General features: G+C 43.1%; 1 protein-coding gene across 1 annotated transcript in view; it reads right to left on the reverse strand.

The window, feature by feature from the left end:
- ESYT3 (extended synaptotagmin 3) overlaps nt 1–19,190 on the reverse strand; it is a 39,840-nt gene that overhangs the window by 8,209 nt on the left and 12,441 nt on the right. Inside the window, exons 5-17 of the mRNA XM_082235252.1 lie at nt 14,709–14,775; nt 14,529–14,618; nt 12,241–12,296; nt 11,455–11,575; nt 10,629–10,790; nt 9,755–9,837; nt 8,478–8,526; nt 7,569–7,658; nt 7,094–7,156; nt 5,563–5,631; nt 4,097–4,162; nt 2,143–2,229; nt 839–988 (exon numbers count right to left, since the gene is read on the reverse strand). Coding sequence (XP_082091378.1) covers nt 839–988; nt 2,143–2,229; nt 4,097–4,162; nt 5,563–5,631; nt 7,094–7,156; nt 7,569–7,658; nt 8,478–8,526; nt 9,755–9,837; nt 10,629–10,790; nt 11,455–11,575; nt 12,241–12,296; nt 14,529–14,618; nt 14,709–14,775 — 1,153 coding nt within the window. The remainder of the gene's footprint in view (nt 1–838; nt 989–2,142; nt 2,230–4,096; nt 4,163–5,562; nt 5,632–7,093; nt 7,157–7,568; nt 7,659–8,477; nt 8,527–9,754; nt 9,838–10,628; nt 10,791–11,454; nt 11,576–12,240; nt 12,297–14,528; nt 14,619–14,708; nt 14,776–19,190) is intronic.

Raw genomic sequence — 19,190 nt, forward strand, 5'->3', positions numbered from 1 at the left:
TAAAATAACCCATAATCCCACAATCTGATAAATATTCAGCATTCTAATCAAGTTACTTGTTTTAACTGGTTTTCAAATGTAGCAGTATTATTATATATATATTTATTTATTTATACCCCACCTTTTCCTGCAGCAGAACTCAAGGTGGTTTGAAGATAAAAACAAGAGCTGAAAACCAGCCTGCTTATCCAGGACTATTGCTTGCATATCAATATGGACACCCAAGACCTTCCCAATTACCTCTTTGGGAGGAAGCAGGGTTTCTAGAAGGAAGCAGTGGCTTAGCGTGGGTTGTCAGCACCCGGGGCAAGGCAAGTAATTTGCGCCCCCTAACCCGTGGATTTGCACCTCCTAACCCTAACCCCCAGATGTTGCGCCCGGTGTGGCCGGCCCCCCCTGCACCCCCCACGCTACGCCACTGGAAGGAAGTTTCCCACAGGACCCATGAAGGAGCTTCTAACATGTCCCCTTCTAGGTATGCCTCCCAGATATTCCACCCACATAATTTAATAGATTCATCCGATGTAGAAATCAAGAGCTTGTTGTACACGCTTCTGATGGATTTGAGTTCATATCAATTTGGCACGGAGCACAAATCTATACATGAAGTAAGTTTGGTTTCAGTATAGTTCTACAAGACAGAACTCATTGTGCCCCATGTCAATTAATCACCCGTTTTTGAAGTCTGAAGCAATATATCTTAGGATGTAAACAGAGAGGTTCCTGACAGCCACTGCAGAATATTAATTAGTTTCAGGAAAGCACAACAAGTTCCTCCAGGAAGAGATACAACAGAGAAGCGAGGAGGGGGAAGATAGATGCAGAACCTTAAACTTACCCTCAACACAACTTTCAGCTTAATAGAGCTGTCCACACCAGAGTGATCCAGTGGAAAGTTCTGTTCAAGTGTCATATCAGGATTTTTTAGTAAGTTGCCAAGCGATAACACAGAGGTCCCCAGGGCATTCTCCCGGTCCTTATCTTTTATCTAGAGGGGGCAGAAGTAAACAAGACAGTATGGTGAGTTATGATTGGTATGATGAGTTAGTTCCAACAATGTTTTAATCCTTTTACCAGTTGTTGAAAACTGCAGGAAGGGAGAGGGTGCTATTGTGCATGGGTCCATCTTGCCGGTTTCCCACAAGCATCTGATTGGTCTGAGAGAAGAGGAACCTGGACTAGGTGGGCCAATGACCCAATTCAGCAGCATTCTTCTTATGTTGTTAAAACATTTGTAGCACCATTGCTGTGGCTCAGCAGTAATTAATCATTGAACAAGAAGGCATTTTTTTTTAAAAAAAATCACTAGATCAGCGTTTCCCAAACTTAATCTCCAGCTGTTTCTGGACTAGAACTCCCACCATCGCTAGCTAGCAGGACCAGTGGTCGAGGATGGTGGGAGCTGTAGCAGCTGGGGACCCAAGGTTTGGGAAACACTGATCTAGACGCATCATAAACTTTTTACTAAACTCTCCCCCCCCTATTAACTGGGATGTTTAGGGTCTTTGTAGGAAATGTTCACATTTTTCTCCTCTCCTCCATTCCCCGCCAGAAGTTTATTGGATGAGGGAGGGCAGCATCTGATACCAAAGAATAGGCTATATTGGGGGAAGGGAGAAATGTGCTGATATCGAGGCAGCTGAAGAGTCAAAATTTACCCCAAAGGGCCACTTGAAGCCTCCTGTGGCTGTTTAGTGAGTGAGGGTTGTGTGCGTTTGTTACATGTATGAGCTGTAGGTGTTTGCATGAAATATTAATGTTTTTACATGGTCTTTAATTGTAGAATGTATTTAGGTATAATGTATTTAGGTAACAAGAAACAAGTCAAAATAATAATACACGAGCATCATATCATTGAATCTGAAGTCCCCAAAGGAAGGCTGAATAATATCTTTACTGCATCTACAAAAAACATAAATATGGTCCCTCCTTCCCACAAAGCCCAGTAGCCCCTTTCTCAGTAAAAATAATGACCCACTTCTTTGAAGTCCCTTTGCAAAGCAGCAACAGGAGCTTATATACACAAGAGCACGTGTATACAGAGCAGAAACCCGTGCCAATTATTATTATTCGGTCAAAGACCCATTAAGCATGAGCTCATGTTGTGCCACATGCTCGTGAAGCAAGAGAAGGCCAACTGACCTCCAGATGAAGAGACTGCGATGGAGCGCTGTGGACGAAGAATGTGAAGGCCTGGCCCCATGCAGGATCCTTAGTGAAATTACAGGTCTGAAGGTAAGAGAGAAAGAACAACATCCACACATGAGCTACAGAACACTTGACCAACAATTATTCCCAACCTAGCTGAGAGAAGGCCCCATTCAATGGGACATACTCCCAAGTAGCCACGCATAATTTACTCTGCTAGAAACTGAAGAGCAGGAGGTTTTACAGGACAGTATACCAATTCAGAAGACAGTTCCACTGACTTCAACGGAACATGTTTTGAAGGATGTATCGGTTTCCCTGTCTTAAGCACTACCTTCTTACCCAAAAGGGACAAAACCCAACCCTTAAAAAGCCTCTTACCCAGTTCACTTTCTTTAAGTCAGACAAATAAACACACAGAACCAGTTAGGTGCCCTGTAGACTCCCCCCACCCCACCGCGACTCCCCACATGATCTGCTGAATGTTAATGCTGAAATACGCCAGCTGAGTTATAATTGATTGTAACCGAAACTCTATAGAAGTAGCCACAGTTTGCACCTGTATGGAAAGGGTGTTCTCTGCTGCTTGTTGCAGCAGGTTTTGAAAACCACACCATAAATAGGCTAGCAGCCAATCCAGTCGGCCTAGATCAATTAAAGCTGGAGCTCAACGTGGAACAAGAGAAAGTATTCCCCTCCACCGCCTGCTTAGGGCACAATAATTGACCACAGTAGAAGCAGCTACGAAGAAGAGCTCAAGGCTTGAAAGAACAGCCCAGACTCCTCCCTCTCCAACAGATTCATTGCCGGTGGCTTCAGTTAGCTAGTTGAAGTGGCAAGCCAAAGTACCTGTGTGCTAGCAGGCTTCCTCATGAGTAAAGAGGAAGATTGCTGCAGTCATGTCAAGCTGCAAGCTTACCATAGGCAATTATTCTTAATGCAATGCCTGCGCTGACATAGCAGGAATACTGTGGGAAAACCAAGTGCCTCGCTATGGATGTATTCATTAGCACTCAGTTGCATCGCTGGCTCTCAGGACATAGCCCAAGAAAAACAGCTGGAGCAGACGTACACTTAAGAAATGAATTTTTGGAAGGGGTGTAGCATCCATTTTGTAGTCAGAGTGCCCAACTATATTAATACGACACAATGCATTATGTTCAAGACTTTTCCATACTATCAGTTTTTAATGCAACAAAAACAGACAAATTGCCCCTCATTTGTTACAGTCCTGTTGCCTTCACCCTACTCAAGTGGATCTCAAACCTTCCCCAAACTCTGTGTGCTCTGTTTTGTTCCTGAGAAAGCAAAATCCTTCCCAAAGGTAGCAACTCAATGGCGACAGTTATAGAATATAATAGCACAAACACCACAGGTTTGGCTATTTTGACCAACATTGTTATTCTTCGAACTCTGCTATGGGATTCTCAGAGCCACCTGTTTGGCCTTTTGGTCCGACCTAGAAGTTTCATCTAAAAAGATTCCCGTAAAAAGTTACTGGTGGATGCAAAAGTAGCCCAGTGTGCTAATTTTAGTTCCAAAATATGACTCTTGTCATTTCAAGAATCTTAGCTATTTATTTATTTTTTAGTCAGAATGTCTCTTTGTTAAAAAAAACAACAACCTCCATGTTGGCTGTATGCTCTTAAAGGAGGGCCCACCCAACCACATACAAAAGAAATATTTACAACACAGCTGTGTAACTATTCCCACCAGCCCAAGAAATGCAGTCACTTCCACCCAGTAAGTTGGGACAGGACATCACACCACACATATTTCATTGGGGCAGCACCTACAAAACACCAAAGTGTTGCTTTTTAATTATCCGAGAAGGTACACATGTATCCAAGATATGACACTGCTACTGGAAAACCACATATGCCCCATGAAGACAACTGTCCATTCAAGTTTTTAAAAACAAAAAACCAGTAATTCTTACACCCCTTACCTTGCTTCTATGAGTTTTGTTGCCCACTGTGAGTAGGACAAAGGAAGAAGGTTCGCGTTCCATCTTCTTTATTATTTAAATTTTTGAAAGAAAAGACAGTGTCAATAGCATCATGAATTCCAAAAGACAAGGAGGTGTATTGAACAGGGAGGCTGATGTTAGCTATTAAACATTGGGAGTTCTGCAAGATCTAGGAAGGGACAGGAACCCTGTTCTGAGCAGAACTTTAATCATTAAAACAGTAATAATTATTAATAATAATTTATTATTTATACCCCGCCCATCTGGCTGGGTTTCCCCAGTACTTTCTCCACAAAATGCAATGTAATACAGTGTTAAAAGGTAAAGGTAAAGGTACCCCTGCCCGAACGGGCCAGTCTTGACAGACTCTGGGGTTTGTGCGCCCATCTCACATCTATTGGCCGGGGGCCAGCGCTGTCCGAAGACACTTCCGGGTCACGTGGCCAGCGTGACAACGCTGCTCTGGCGAGCCAGAGCCGCACACGGAACGCCGTTTACCTTCCCGCTGGTAAGCGGTACCTATTTATCTACTTGCCCCCGGGGGTGCTTTCGAACTGCTAGGTGGGCAGGCGCTGGGACCGAGCAACGGGAGCGCACCCCGCCGCGGGGATTCGAACCGCCGACCTTTCGATCGGCAAGCCCTAGGCGCTGAGGCTTTAGCCCACAGCGCCACCCGCGTCCCCAATACAGTGTTACACCCTGCATTTATTTCACTGATTGGAGTTAAGCCATACATGTTTGGAGCTAGAATTTGGGCATGATATGGTAAAGATAACCTTACAGGGGTCAGCAGCAATTACTGCTGCTGTTCTTGCAATACAAGACTGTTGATTTCATCCATTATAGCTGAAGCACAAAACAGCCACATGGCAAGTATAAATCAGAAGGCTACAACCAAGCTGCCAAATATGTCAAACACAATTAAAGTTTGCATTACAATGACAGATGCAGCACCATTTATGACTAGATAATTATGGTCTTGCTAGAGGTGGTCCAGTAGCTGGGAAAACTAATAGGAATAACCAATAACTATTGGATCAGGGCTGGTCCAAAAATATTAATGGCTAGCTTTTTGAAATATAAACTTGCTTTTGTAGCACCACAAGGGCTAGAAACATGCTTTTGAATGCATGGAAGCAGAGACCACCCATGTTTTTTACTGGGCTCCATTGATCATAGGTAAGTGCTATGAATGTCTTGTGCCTTGCGTAATCTTGACTTAAACATTCCTCCTACATGCTGCTCACCAGTTTAGCCTCACCTGCACCATCAACTACAGTGTCTCTGTTCTTCCTTTTGGTATGGGACACTGACATACCATTGAGAAAACAAACATTAACCCCTTAGATGCAACATATTTTAGGGTTTTAGCCATGGCATCCATTCAGTAGGCTGGTTCAGCGTGTGTGCCCCTTTTGAGACACAGGGGACTCTGAAGCATTTACCTTGATGTATCTGTCTTTTCTATATTTCTTTGCTCCACAGTCACCATTGTAATATTCAAACTGATTTTTCTGTATTAGGGAAGATATTTAGGAAGTAATACAAAAACAACAGTTAGGTGTCGTACAGCAGCAGTTGATCACTTGCCCCAGGAAGGCTCACCAAGGGTCAACCTTGATGTCATTTCAGCACCAAGGATATTTTCCTTCTAAAGCCTTCCATCAAAGTTGGTCTGTTTTTATCCTGGCTGTTAGGTTTTATGCTGCTCTTATTATTCTGCTGTGTTTTAAAGACTATACATGCTTGTTTTTATTATGTTTTCTGATTTTGGAAGACACCCTTGAAATCTGATTGACAGGCAGGGTATAGATCCTCGTAACAAACAGAAGTAGTGTAGGATTAGGCTATGGACACATAAGAAGAAAAGAACAGGATATTGCTGCCAGCAAAGGGAATCCCAGAAAATAGCAAATCACCTAGCAGAAAAAGAAGTCCTTGCTTCCTTCTCAAAAACAAAAGCTGTTTTTGCTTTGTTTTCAGTTCTAAGGCTAACATGGGTCAGAAGCTAATTTTACTGGAAGTAGATTAGCAGCATACATAATTGTGAACAAGGGCTTAATCTCAAATCTAGCAACAGACAAGGAATTCAATTCAGTTTGCATTTATAGGTAAAACTTTCAAATTTGCATTTTCTGAAACAACGTGAGAACTGAAATGGAGCTAGCCTTCGAAAGTTGCACTCCTTGGAATTTTGAGGTGCAGTTTTCCTACCAAACGATGTTTGCCAACATAACACATCGGGTAAAGAGGTCCATAAAATGAATATATTAGTGAAAATGCATAAGGCATGTTATTAGGGGAAATCTGCATAAGAATTCTCATGATTATTTTTTTTAATCACAAACATCTGCAGAAGTGTGGAGAACTGAATTTAAGACTGTAAAAAGGTGAAACTGAAAGAACTGAAGCTGACAGATCGTTCCATTCTAGGGAGGGAAGACTTTTCAGCCAGCTAAATTCTGAACTTTCCTTCCCTCACTCCATCCCCTAAACAGGTGAACCCCTCCCTCGTGGAGCCTTCGCAGAATGCTTGGTCTTATTCATTTTGTTGTTTGAAATCTCAACTGCCGCTTTTATTTTTAAAAACCCATCAGTTCACTTTTGGAAGACACAGATTTGTATACTCGTCATTCACCTCCTTTCTGAAATAGAAGTTTTCAGAACTTGGAAGGCATTAGCAAAGTTGTGGATACTAGTTTTCAGATAACACAATTATTATCTCAGCCAAACTTGGATGCTTGGCACCAAAGCAGCAGCATTTGGTGCACACCAGAGATGGGGAACTGTGGCTGCCCAGGTGTTGTTGAACGGCAACTCCAACCATCCCTGGGCCAAATGACAATTGGTATCCAACCACATCTAGAGGCCCACAGGTCCTCCATCTCTGCCCCCACATCATGAGCATGCAGACACTAGCAATTGGATTGTGTGCAGCTGGACAGTTTAAAAGTGTTGTTCCATCAGTTTACTCACAGGAAGATTGAAAGCCCTGTCCAAATACACAATGAGAATTGCTGTGGCAAAACCATTCTTGTCCTGTGGGAGGGAAATGAAATCCAAAATAAGACAAGAGCTTTTTTGATATCCTCACATGCAAAGCTGGTCTTGCGGACAGAGTTACTGTTACTATTCATCTGCCATGTGGCTGGGCAGGGGAACAATCAGGATGCAAATACCAACATGAGTTGACCACAAGCTTCAGCCTTGCCCTAAACAGACAATGAGCCACTTCTAAAATTTCCATGCCAATTGATTGACTGTCCAATCAATGCACAGGGCTTCCTTAGCCCTTAGCTAAGGAAGGACTTTAAATGCAGCCACCACAAGAAATGGTTGAATTATGTAGCTAGCAAAGTACACACAGGCGCAGAATGGAACTTAGATCCTTTCAATCAACTTGCGGCAAGTATCTCACTTCGGCCGACTCTGATAACTCAGAAACACTCACCTCACAAAGTTTCTCTTGATTGGTGACCAGAGAAAACCACTCAACCTTTAAATGCACATGTCCACTTGCAATCTTGCTTAAGGGGAACCACTTTGTAAAGAAAGAAAAAGCACATCAGTGTCATAAATGCACATTAACCTGCAAATGTGTCATGAATTGTGCACCAGGGGGAACTGAAGTGGCAGAACCAGCCATTTATCTTTAGTGCTTTATGGGGCTGAGTCTATCCGAGGTACACTTTAAAACCCTGATGTGCTTAAACTGCATTTTTATTGCTGGAATGGTGAGGTCCATAATAGCCTCTGCTCCAATAAAGAGGCCCAGCTTGAAAATACATAGGGTACTTAATTCTCCCAATTAATTGACAAGCACCTGGAGCTTTAAACTTTTCTGTCATGGTCCTTTGGTACTGCAGTACAACAACCTTTCTGTCCGTGTGTTCCTTGCCTGCCTTTTACACATCAGCAAATTGCTCTCGGGTCCAAAGAGCCTCAAGATTATAAGTCTTCAAATGACTTACTGTTCATCCTACAGCTAGCAGCATTTGGGCTATGATTTAAGTATTTTTACCCTAGTTTAAAGTTGTGTTGCAAAACAGTTCCTACCCCCCAACTTGCACATGTGTGTGCATACACACAGAGAGTTATAGGCATCTAATGAAATAGGTTCTTGCCCAAGAAAGTTTTTGTCAGACCCTATTTGTTGATCTACTCTTTGTAGCTTTTGTAATCTTCCATCAGCTGTTTTGTTCAAACACTAAGATATTTGATGACAGTAGCGAGAACTCAAGTGATTTAAATTGTCCCCATGGATCATTAAAATTTCGTAAAACTTCAAAGCCTATCAGAAAATCTGCACGCTTTCAAGAAACATTATAAAATGAAGAGTTAACGTGAGAACACATTTTACCTCATCAACAACTCTGTCTTTCATCACATCTGCAAGGTTTATAAGCAGGCTGTAAAAAGACAGAACAAGAATAAGCCGTTTAGGGACTGTAATATCTTTCCTTGCTTCTATGAGTTATAAACAGAACATGTATTGATGTTCTTGGTGTTCACATCTCCTCACCTGCATCAATTATGAATGGGTTGTGCTTTTTGATCAACAGAATCCTCTGTTCTAAAGTAATACAGAGGCACACAGAACAGAGGTGCAGAAAAACAATCCCTTTAGTATCATGGAATATTTTGCCTCCTCCCCATCATCTCTAACTGTGTGGCTACATTTACTTAGAAATGTCCAATGGCTCTTGCAGATTCTTATAATATTTTGTTCACCAGGAAGCTGTGCAGCCCTTAAAATGAACTCAGAAGCAGCAAGGTTTGAGGGTGCTCCTTAAATCAAACAAGAACTGAGATATTTGCTCCTTATATGAATTGGTAGGTCCATGCATCCCCAATCCATAGGAATTAGAACTGGCTCAGACAATGAACAGTTCCTTATCTCAGGTAGGGATGGAGGAGGAATTTGTTTGGACTGCTTTATGAAGCATCTTGACAGTCCTGATCTTGCTTGTGGATTCAAACACAGCACCTGACGAAATCGTGCACTTCTTTGAATTTTGCAATGTAGTTTTGAGTGTACTCCAAAAAGTACACACAAATATACATATTTTATGGTTAAAATGCATATTTACTGGGCATTGAAAAGTATGCATTTTGCAGGTGCCAGGCTGCAGCATTCTACACAAGTAGCAATTCTTGAACCAACCTCAAGGGTAGCCCCATGTAGAGGGCTTTGCAATTGTTCAGTGTAGTTTGCCAAGCTACTCCTGCCTAGGAATGAAATATTACTTTTAAACTTACCAATGTGTTTAAAAAGGAAAAGGTATAACTGTACTGAGACTATACCACTGCAGAATGCAGATAGAGCAAATGTATGTCAGAATGCTTTCCCTTGCACTTTTATATATGTATATAAAAAGAACAAACTAGCATGTCAGGGGGAGGAATTTAACTATTCTCTACCCTCTAGCCGTTGGTGGCAGAATGCTTTTGAAGCAGGAAAGTATTGCAATCTGCATTTCCCCCCACCTGAATTCAGAAATGGTATAGCCCATGGAGGGTTGTACCATGGCACTTTTCTTTGAATACTTATCACACTGGCTCTTTTGCTGCAGGAGGGGCAGAAAGAGATAAAGCAGAAGGTTGCACAGATGAAAGAGGAAAGTTTATATCCATCACCTGCCCAGAAAGTCATCTTTATCGGGATCTTCATCATACAGGTCTACCTCTAGATCCTGACCAGGTATCTCATGAACAACAAACTGTAGGGGGAGAGAGTGTGTGTGTTAAAGTAACAGAATATTGTACAGCTATTTTTCTCGAAATGCAGTTGCACAAATGCAAGCCTTCCTATTATTCTGAAGCTTGCAGAAAGTGAACTTTCCTGTTTGCCAAGAAGAATCCTGCAGAATTGGGGAAGATGCCGAAATGCCTCCGTGCCCTTTCATGATGCTCAATTAAAATCATGATGATTTCCCATCTTGTAACTCAGGAATGGGGAGCCATTTTTAGCCTGACGGTCACCTTCTCTTTTGGACAAACTTCTTAGGGCAATGTGCCATAGGCAAAAACGGGCAGAGTGATGAGTGTAAATTATCTTTGTAGGGTAGGCAAATGTGTTTAAACACAGGCAAACATTAGCAGAGTTCACAGACCCATTCCAGCCAAGCACAAAGGTGGATGCAATGGGGTGTGTGTGCTAAGGAGCCTTTGGAGAGTCTCATGGGCCAGGTAGAGAGACTTGGAGGGCCACACCTGATGCCTAGACCCCAATGAAGCTTAACGAGGGCCTTACTCATTAAAGCCTTGCTACACCGTTCAGGCAAACAAATGTTGGTTAAGGAGCCAGTAGTTAAATATTTCACAGAGAACTTTCCCCATCTACTCCAGTTCAATTTTACTTACTCATATAAGTAGTGATCTGCCTTCTTCCAAAGGTAAGGCTTTTTTATTTTATTTAAGTACCTTAACTTGGTTGTGTCTAGAATTCTAAACAAGGAGAGAGCACTGCATTCCAGCTTATTGCTAGTAAGAGTTCAAGGAGAATCATCACCTCAAACATTTCGTTCCAGATGGGGTTCAGGTTCCTGTGCACTGTCTTGCTTCGGAATTGCACCTGACCAACCCTCAGAAGAGCGTAAGGGTCCGACTTCCCAAGGAAATTGTCCATTTGGACAAGATTTTCAGCTTCTTGTAGGTATACTCTTATTACTCCCTTGGAGAGCAAAACAAAAACACAGAGAAACATTAAAATATATAGACTTAGAATCCTCGCTAGATGCCTACATTGTAAAAAGCTACGATTAAGAAAACCCTATAAACACAGCAGTAAGAAACATGCCTGCTGTCTATCACTACGGAAGCTGGTTAATGAAATTTGACGAGGGTTAGCTTTTTACTAAAATAATCCTCCAGAGTATTTACTGCAGACTCATTCCCAGCCTGCCGTGTTCTCTCTTTGTACCTCCCCATAAGGAAAGAATCAAGTGGTGGGTAAGAGCAAATGCAAACCAGAGGTATAGTACAACTTTTTTGGTAGGGATTCCATCGCACACACCAGCAAATTCAGGTTGCACAATTTAAAGCCGATATGAAGTTCTTACGAAACATGCCCAACTTGCTCCCAGAATTGCAACTTTAGCGATAAGGGAAGAGAAAATACCATGGAAATTGCTGCAATATTGTGTAGCCCCCCCCCCAAAAAAAAACACAAATTGGAGTGAATGCTCATTAAATAGCCAACACCGTCTCATCTCCCTGCAAACAAAGCAGGACGAACTGTCCCTTGGGCAAAGAAGCTAGAGGACAATGCTTGTTTAGAGAGTGCTCTTACTCCCTGAGCCAAGACTTAAAGAACACCATTCTCAGACACGACTCACGTATGGAATAGGGAACTTCAAGCGAGAAATGTCAATGTTCTTTTTCAGTGGGATGGTGATTCTGTTTGGCAACACCAACCGGGCAGCAATGAGATCTTGAATCAAGGTATCTGAAAATGAACTGAAAGAGGAAAAAACACACATTTAATTATTATTATTTTAAAAAAATGCTTTGTACAGCAGCTGTGCTTAAGGCAGACCTATCAGGCTCAAAGCCACAGCTACAAAGTTGATTGTCTTGCCACAAATAACACAGAAGAGAAATGGGTGTATGTGTCCTGGTTAAATCTGACATGCTTGGGATTTCTTTGGCTTCAGCAGGAAAAAAGAAAATCATATTGGCTCATGCTGGAGGAACTCCAGGGTAGCCTTTGCCAACCTAGTGACATGGACGGTTATTAAAAAAATCTCATTACAAAGCCAAATATCTGAATGCCCACGATATTAAATCCGAGAAAAGTTACAAAGCAAGCTAATAAATCCCACAAGTGCAACTGTGGCAAAATATATTATTATCCTTCCCCACCATTTGAGAAGAGTTCATATATTTTCTGGGATGTCAAAAAGTAACAGAGGCATTCCATGTGATGGGCAGAGAGACACTCTGCATACCTACAGCCACTAGTATGGAACAGCTGCCATACAGAAGGGGGTGTTAGAAATGGCCTTCATTTTGGAGACTGTAATGTGTGAATTGGTCCCAACACAACTCTGACATCTCTGGCACATTGCTTCCTTCAGATACAAGCCTTTTCCTTAGGATGATGGAAACAAGTGAACATTTACCTAATGCCTGGGGCATCTAAGAGGTTCGTCAGTCCTGCCCAACTGATTTCCAAATGCTATATTAGGAATTAAAAGAGAGAGAGAGGGAGAGGGAGAAACCACGAGTTTAGCCACAGGAACAGACATGTATGTATTTACTTATAAACAAACAAATCTGTATAATACAGAACTGGCAAGCAGTAGGGACCAAATTAGGAACAAAGCTGCTTTTTGGCCTATTTAGCTGAATATTCTCTACACTTGTGGTCCTCAAGATGTTGTTGCACTATAGTTCCCATCTTCCCTGACTGTTGGCCATGCTGGCTGAGGCTGATGGGAGCTGAAGTCCAACATCTCAAGGACCACAAGTTCCCTACCCATGTTCTACAGAGATTGGCCTTTTCTCTCCAGGGTTTTGGGCAACACCGAGGATTGAGCCTGGAACTTTTGCTTGGAAACCTTTGTGCATTAAAATCCAGCAGTACAGAATACAACAAATGCAAATAGATCCCTCAAACACTTGAAATCTCCCAATAAACATGCCTGTCATAAGCCTGTCGGTGAAGGTGGGTAATTAATAGCAATAACAATAGTTATTTCCATTTGTCTCTAATGTGTGGGCATGTCAGTTTGGTATGAGAGCTGCGCTGTGTGGTAATTCCGACTGGGTTCAGATTACTCACAAACACTGAAGGCTTGGAGAGTCATGCAGCCCTAACTCATGCCTATTATAAAGAAATTGTGGCTGCTACCATGAGTTCCACAAGCAAAGAATTAGCACACACATCATGGAAGCCTCAGGGCAACAATGTGCTTGAGAAGGAGACGAACTTGAGGCTTGCCATACTGTCTGGATCCTTCCCATATATTTGTTCAGTGTGTGTCAACTTTCTCAACTCAATTAGGCATGCCTAAGTCAGGGTGGTATTTTACAGCACAATAAATGGCAATGCCGTTTCCAAAGCCAACAATATGAGTTCTGGATCTGGTTAATTTAGAGAGCCAGTGTGGTGTAGTGGTTAAGAGTGGTAATCTCGTAATCTGGAGAACCGGGTTCGCGTCTCTGCTCCTCCACATGCAGCTGCTGGGTGACCTTGGACTAGTAACACTTCTCTGAAGTCTCTCAGCCCCAATCACCTCACAGAGTGTTTGTTGTGGGGGAGGAAGGGAAAGGAGAATGTTAGCCGCTTTGAGACTCCTTAAAGGGAGTGAAAGGCGGGATATCAAATCCAAACTCTTCTTCTTCCTCTTCTTAATTACTGAGGGCTCATCCAGACTTCCTTTTGTGCCGCGTTTCTAGGCACAGATCCATTCTTTAAAGCTCTGTGTCCGTGTTAAAGAGCGGGCTTTCCTGAGGAAAGCTGCAGTCCCACCCCCCTCTAAAAAGCACTCAGACGTGGAGCTTAAAAGTCCAGACTTGTGCTTTCACCAGACGTGGTCCCTCCAGATGCTTTCCATCCCTGGTCTAAGTATTTAACAAATTCCAAAACTTTTTAGAAATGGCATTATCATTCAAAACCTACGTACCATAAGGCATTTTGCTTTTCTTGCGTAACAGAAAACACCACAGCCCTAAGAGAAGAATTTAAGCTTTCTTCCTAGAAGCAGCCCTACCATGCAGCCATATGTATATAGTGGGGGAGCTACTGGGGCGATTGCCCCGGGTGCAAATTTTTTAGAGGCGCGCCCCAGCCCAAGAAGGTATGCATGCATGTCCTGCCGGTGCTCCACGACAGCAGCAGCACTGAGGCGCTGGTTAGGGGGTGCAATACTTGTCTTAAGGGACACAATACTTTCCTTGCCCCAGGTACTGGCAACCCATGCTATGCCACTGCATGCAGCAGGGGGAAGTGACCACCCTGAGAGAGTGCCTCTTTCTGGAGATACCTGTAGAGGCACTATTGAACATTATTTCAGGCAGCAAAACGTACTGAGCCAGAAATGATCTTTCTGAGACTAAGCAAAATGAGAACAAGCCTCAATGATTTAATGACCCCTGCAGAAGGAGATCAAAGGCTGTCACCCTATTCACACTTAGTACTAAGGGCAAGCCCCTTTCAACACAGTAGCATTTGCCTCTAAGGAATGTGTATGGGATTAAGGTTGTACATTATGCCCTCCCCTCCCCTCCCTTCCCCATCTTGCACCTCTGTTTTAATTGCCACCTTTTCCACAGTGCACCAAAAAGCTCACAAGCATTTGGAAAAGGTCTGCTGATTACCTTTACTTTGTGCCTCCTTTAAGTGACACGCTGACCAATATGTAAATTAAAAGCAGAAGTAAACTCCAGACTGGAATTCATAACTTACAGGTTTCTGGATGAAAAACAAGGTTACAGCACCAATGAAAGGCGGATCTGTCAGGAGGGGCTCCAGTATCACTCGCAATGTCCCATACAACTACAAAAGGCAAGGAAACCACATTTAGTGTAATGTTTTCAGCCGCTCACACCATTTAGTAAACTGAAAGTAAAGTGCAACTATACATACCTGTATTCCTTTCATTCCTGCTTTGAACTTGGACAATTCCATGTGAATTTCACAGTCACCTATATAACTGAGAAAGGGTTCAAATTAGCATGTCACTAATCTTCAAGGAAAAAAGCCCTTGAAATACAGAATACCAAATGCCCTTCTCATTGCCCTTTCCTTAGCTACAAGTCAGTTGATCACAAAATCAAGAAGGAAACCCAGTTGCAAGATCCCTGTAAACAATGGGACAAGAGACCAGATTTTGCAAGCGGGGCTGGCCCACCTGCTTTGGGCGGCTGGATCAGCAGGGGCAGCAGATCCCAACTCCAAGGAATCATAGAATCATAGTGTTGGAAGAGACCACCAGGGCCATCGAGTCCAACCCCCTGCCAAGCAGGAAACACCATCAGAGCACTCCTGACATATGGTTGCCAAGCCTCTGCTTAAAGACCTCCAAAGTAGGAGACTCCACCACACTCCTTGGCAGCAAATTCCACTGTCAAACAGCTCTTACTGTCAGGAAGTTCTTCCTAATGTTTAGGTGGAATCTTCTTTCTTGTAGTTTGGATCCATTGCTCCGTGTCCGCTTCTCTGGAGCAGCAGAAAACAACCTTTCTCCCTCCTCTATGTGACATCCTTTTATATATTTGAACATGGCTATCATATCACCCCTTAACCTCCTCTTCTCCAGGCTAAACAGGCCCAGCTCCCTTAGCCGTTCCTCATAAGGCATCGTTTCCAGGCCTTTGACCATTTTGGTTGCCCTCCTCTGGACACGTTCCAGTTTGTCAGTGTCCTTCTTGAACTGTGGTGCCCAGAACTGGACATAGTACTCCAGGTGAGGTCTGACCAGAGCAGAATACAGTGGCACTATTACTTCCCTTCATCTAGATGCTATACTCCTATTGAATGCATCACCTTCCTCTGCTACTATTAATATTTGATGTTTTATTGTTATTTTAATTATTTTTATTTTTATATGTGTTGGGAGCCACCCAGAGTGCCTGGGGCAACCCAGCCAGATGGACGGGGTATAAATAAATAAAATATTATCATATTATTACTGCTGCTGCTGCTGCTGCCCTGTGGCATGCACTGGAGTGGCATCTAGGCAAGTAGGAGGTGCTGCTGGTTTCCTCCCACCCTTGTCCCCACTGTAGATCTTTATCCCTGCCTTGTTCCAGATGTAGATCGTCACTCATTCCTTCTTGCCTGGGGACACACCATACTGTGGTCCACCTCAAGTGCCAAAATGTCTTGGGCCAGCCATGTCCCCAGGCAAATACATTTTATAAGGTTTCCGAACAAATATGTTTTACAGTTTGCTCACCTGTCATAGGCAGCTGGCAGCTGCTTAGAAAAGTCAATTTATCTCTCAGATATTTGCTACTACTACTTACTATGCTTCTTAGAAACCATAGCTTCCCCCACCCATTGTTTGGATTGTAAGAAAGCAAAACACATCTAAATAAACATAGGTCTCAAGATTAGCTTTATGCCACTGGTTAGGGGGCAACAGACTTGCATGCATCTTTTTCTCATCTTTAGAGAGAGACTGATCAAAGCACATATTTGTACCAGACTAGTCTCACAGCTTCAGATCAGATGAACAGTTAGTACATATGAAACATATAAGGTTAGCAAGTGACTAAACACAGCTATCCTACACTCCGGATCTCTCAAGTTCAATCCAATTGAATTTGATGAGATTCGAATCCGCAAAGACATACACACAATAATCAGGCTGCAAAATTTCTTTTCATTTTCCAGTTATTTGCAGCTATACAAGTCTAGAACTGAGAGGTACCAGAACTGTTCAGATTTTATGTTCAGCACTGAAAGGAGGTTTAGAATTAAACACCTGCTTAGGAAAGGAAAGTGATGAGGAACCTGTGTCCTTCCAGATGTTTTTGGACTCTATTAGCTCCAGCCTGCATAGCCAATGGTCAGGGATGATGGGAACTGGAGGATGCAACATTTGGGGGAAATCACAGGTTCCAGAGAACCATAGCTGAAGACTACTGCAAACAAGAGTGCCAAAAACTACTATTTTAAGAAATCTATAATTTTTGTAGGGGCATTGCAACAAGTGATTTGCACATGAAACTTTGGGAGGCTTTGAAGACGATCGCCAGCTGGCTAAAATACTTGATCAAAAATAGCATTTAACGTGTCTGCTCATGATTCAAAGAGCTTCAGGAAACCATTTCAGAAAAGTGTTCTGTGCCTAATGAGAAGTGTCAAAATAAAAAAATTCCTTCCTGTAGCACCTTAAAGACCAACTAAGTTAGTTCTTATGAGAAGTGTGATTAAGTCCCTTGCTGCCAGACAAATATCTAACTGGGGTATCATCACACGGGGTGCTGTGGCCTCCAAACATCAGATGAAAGACAAACATACATCTGCAGAGTATTCACACACAAGTTTCTTTTTTCCCCTTTCATGCGCAAGAAAAAAATGTCATGTGTGAAGCCCCAAGTTGGAATGCAGACTGTGTAACTGGGTTTAAATTCAGAAGTATAAAAGACGACAATAAATATGTTCAGTTTGCCTTGAAATCATACTACTGCATTTACATTTTCAGCCTTTGCTCCACAACCACAATTGGGGTCTAAAGGTAATTTTATGTGTCCCTTCTGAATTAAAAAGCACACATTAAATACTGTGTGACTCCTATAGCAGCCAGAAAGGCATACCAAAGCAAACCTCAGTTTAGCCAAAACTCACATGTCACAGAATCTCCAGAGTGTTAATCTAAACTTGCACATCCCTGTGTGAGCTGCATCCCTATGCATCTTTCCAAAGGTTTCAGCATGTATGTCACATCCTGCTCCATACCAAACTGGTTCTTTGATGATACCATGCTTATTCAGCTCCTGCAACTCTCACCCACAAATGTGGAGCCCTTCTCAAGCATGTGGCATGATGCTGTGACAGCCAACAAGGGCTAAGAGCTACATTTCCCTCAACACATCCTGCCCAATTTGACAAATCCAGCAGGAGAACCTTTGCACAGCCAATCCACCCATCAGCCAAAGACTAGCTTCCTTGTGCTTTGAGATGTTTTATGTTAGACCTTTTAAACAAAAACATTGTATACACAATATTTTCAGGAGGAATGTATATATACAAAGCTCTATTACCAAATTTAGGCTGTGTACACATTACCATTGACTCTGGCTCCCATTACATGAGATTAGACACAATCCATATCTATCCTGATATTTTAGGGAAACTTCCATTCCCTTTTAAACATCTAACAGCTTGGTGTTAAAGCTGTGATGTGCCATTTCCAGTTCAACTTTTGAGGAAGCCAGTTATATTTTGGGTCATCCTGCCTCACAAATCGGGCCCTTTTGAACTCCATTAGAACAACAGATAGTTCAGTTGGTTAGAGCGTGGTGCTGATAATTCCATGGTTGCAGGTTCGATTCCCGTATGGGACAGCTGCATATTCCTGGGCATTGCAGGGGGTTGGACTAGATGATCCCTCAGGGTCCCTTCCAACTCTACAATTCTAAGAAGATCCCTTAGTGGAGGCAGCAGCAGCAGCAGCAAAGGCTGGGCCAAACAGAGCTATGCAGCAGGATCAGAGGAGGAAAAGACTTGCACAACTTGCTTGTCACAGGGGTATGACAGTGAGCCAATGCTGATTCACAGATTTAATTGGATACCCGTTTTTCAAACTACTTCCTATGTGACAGCACAAGACACGTGCTATTAAATCCAAAATGGGTTGCTCATGCATTGTAGTCTATCAGTTAACATATCTAAAGTGACTCATCCGTTTAACATTGCTTTGATGCCCTAGTGAACTACGCTCACAAGCACCTTAGTGCCCAACTGTTTGGGGAAGATTGCACAGCAAAGCCTTTAGGTGGGCGGGGGGGGGAGGGGGGAGCAGAGGAGAAAGAGGAGGCCAGATCAAGTAGCAGCCACTTCTCCATGGAGTGGAACCAATCCCAGCGAAAGCAACAGCGCTTGCCTTCGGTGCCAAGTGTAAACGGCACCCAAGGCCACCATGGCTGCAAAGGGAACATTCAGAAATGTGTGGTCCCAACTGCTTGGTGGTGAGCAACAGGTGAGTCTGCCCAGCCCAAATCAGGCACACAGTTCATATAAATTTGGCACCAAATGGAAGTTGTGCTGCTTTTTGGCAGGGATCAGGAGCATCCGAGTGGTACCTATCCAGCCCAAAAGCCGTGGGGCACCAAACCCAAACGGCATGTCAGATATAAGCCAAGGCTGCAAAGGGAGAAATCAGGAATGCAGTCTCATGCTTGCAATTGTTCAATTGTGGCTTTACCCATCCTGTGCCTAACCTTGGGTCAGTTGCACTGTTGCTGCTTACTGGGAGGCTGGAGGCGGCAGTGAGATGGAGCCAACCCGGTGGTCCCCCGCCAGGGCATTTGCACTGCGGCAACCTCCACCCCATCTCACTCCTCTATCACACACGAAGCAGCAGTGACATGATCAGCCAGAGGTCAGATGAGGAGCAAT

Source organism: Podarcis vaucheri, assembly GCF_965113315.1.
Source record: "Podarcis vaucheri genome assembly, chromosome: 1".
NCBI lineage: Eukaryota > Metazoa > Chordata > Lepidosauria > Squamata > Lacertidae > Podarcis > Podarcis vaucheri.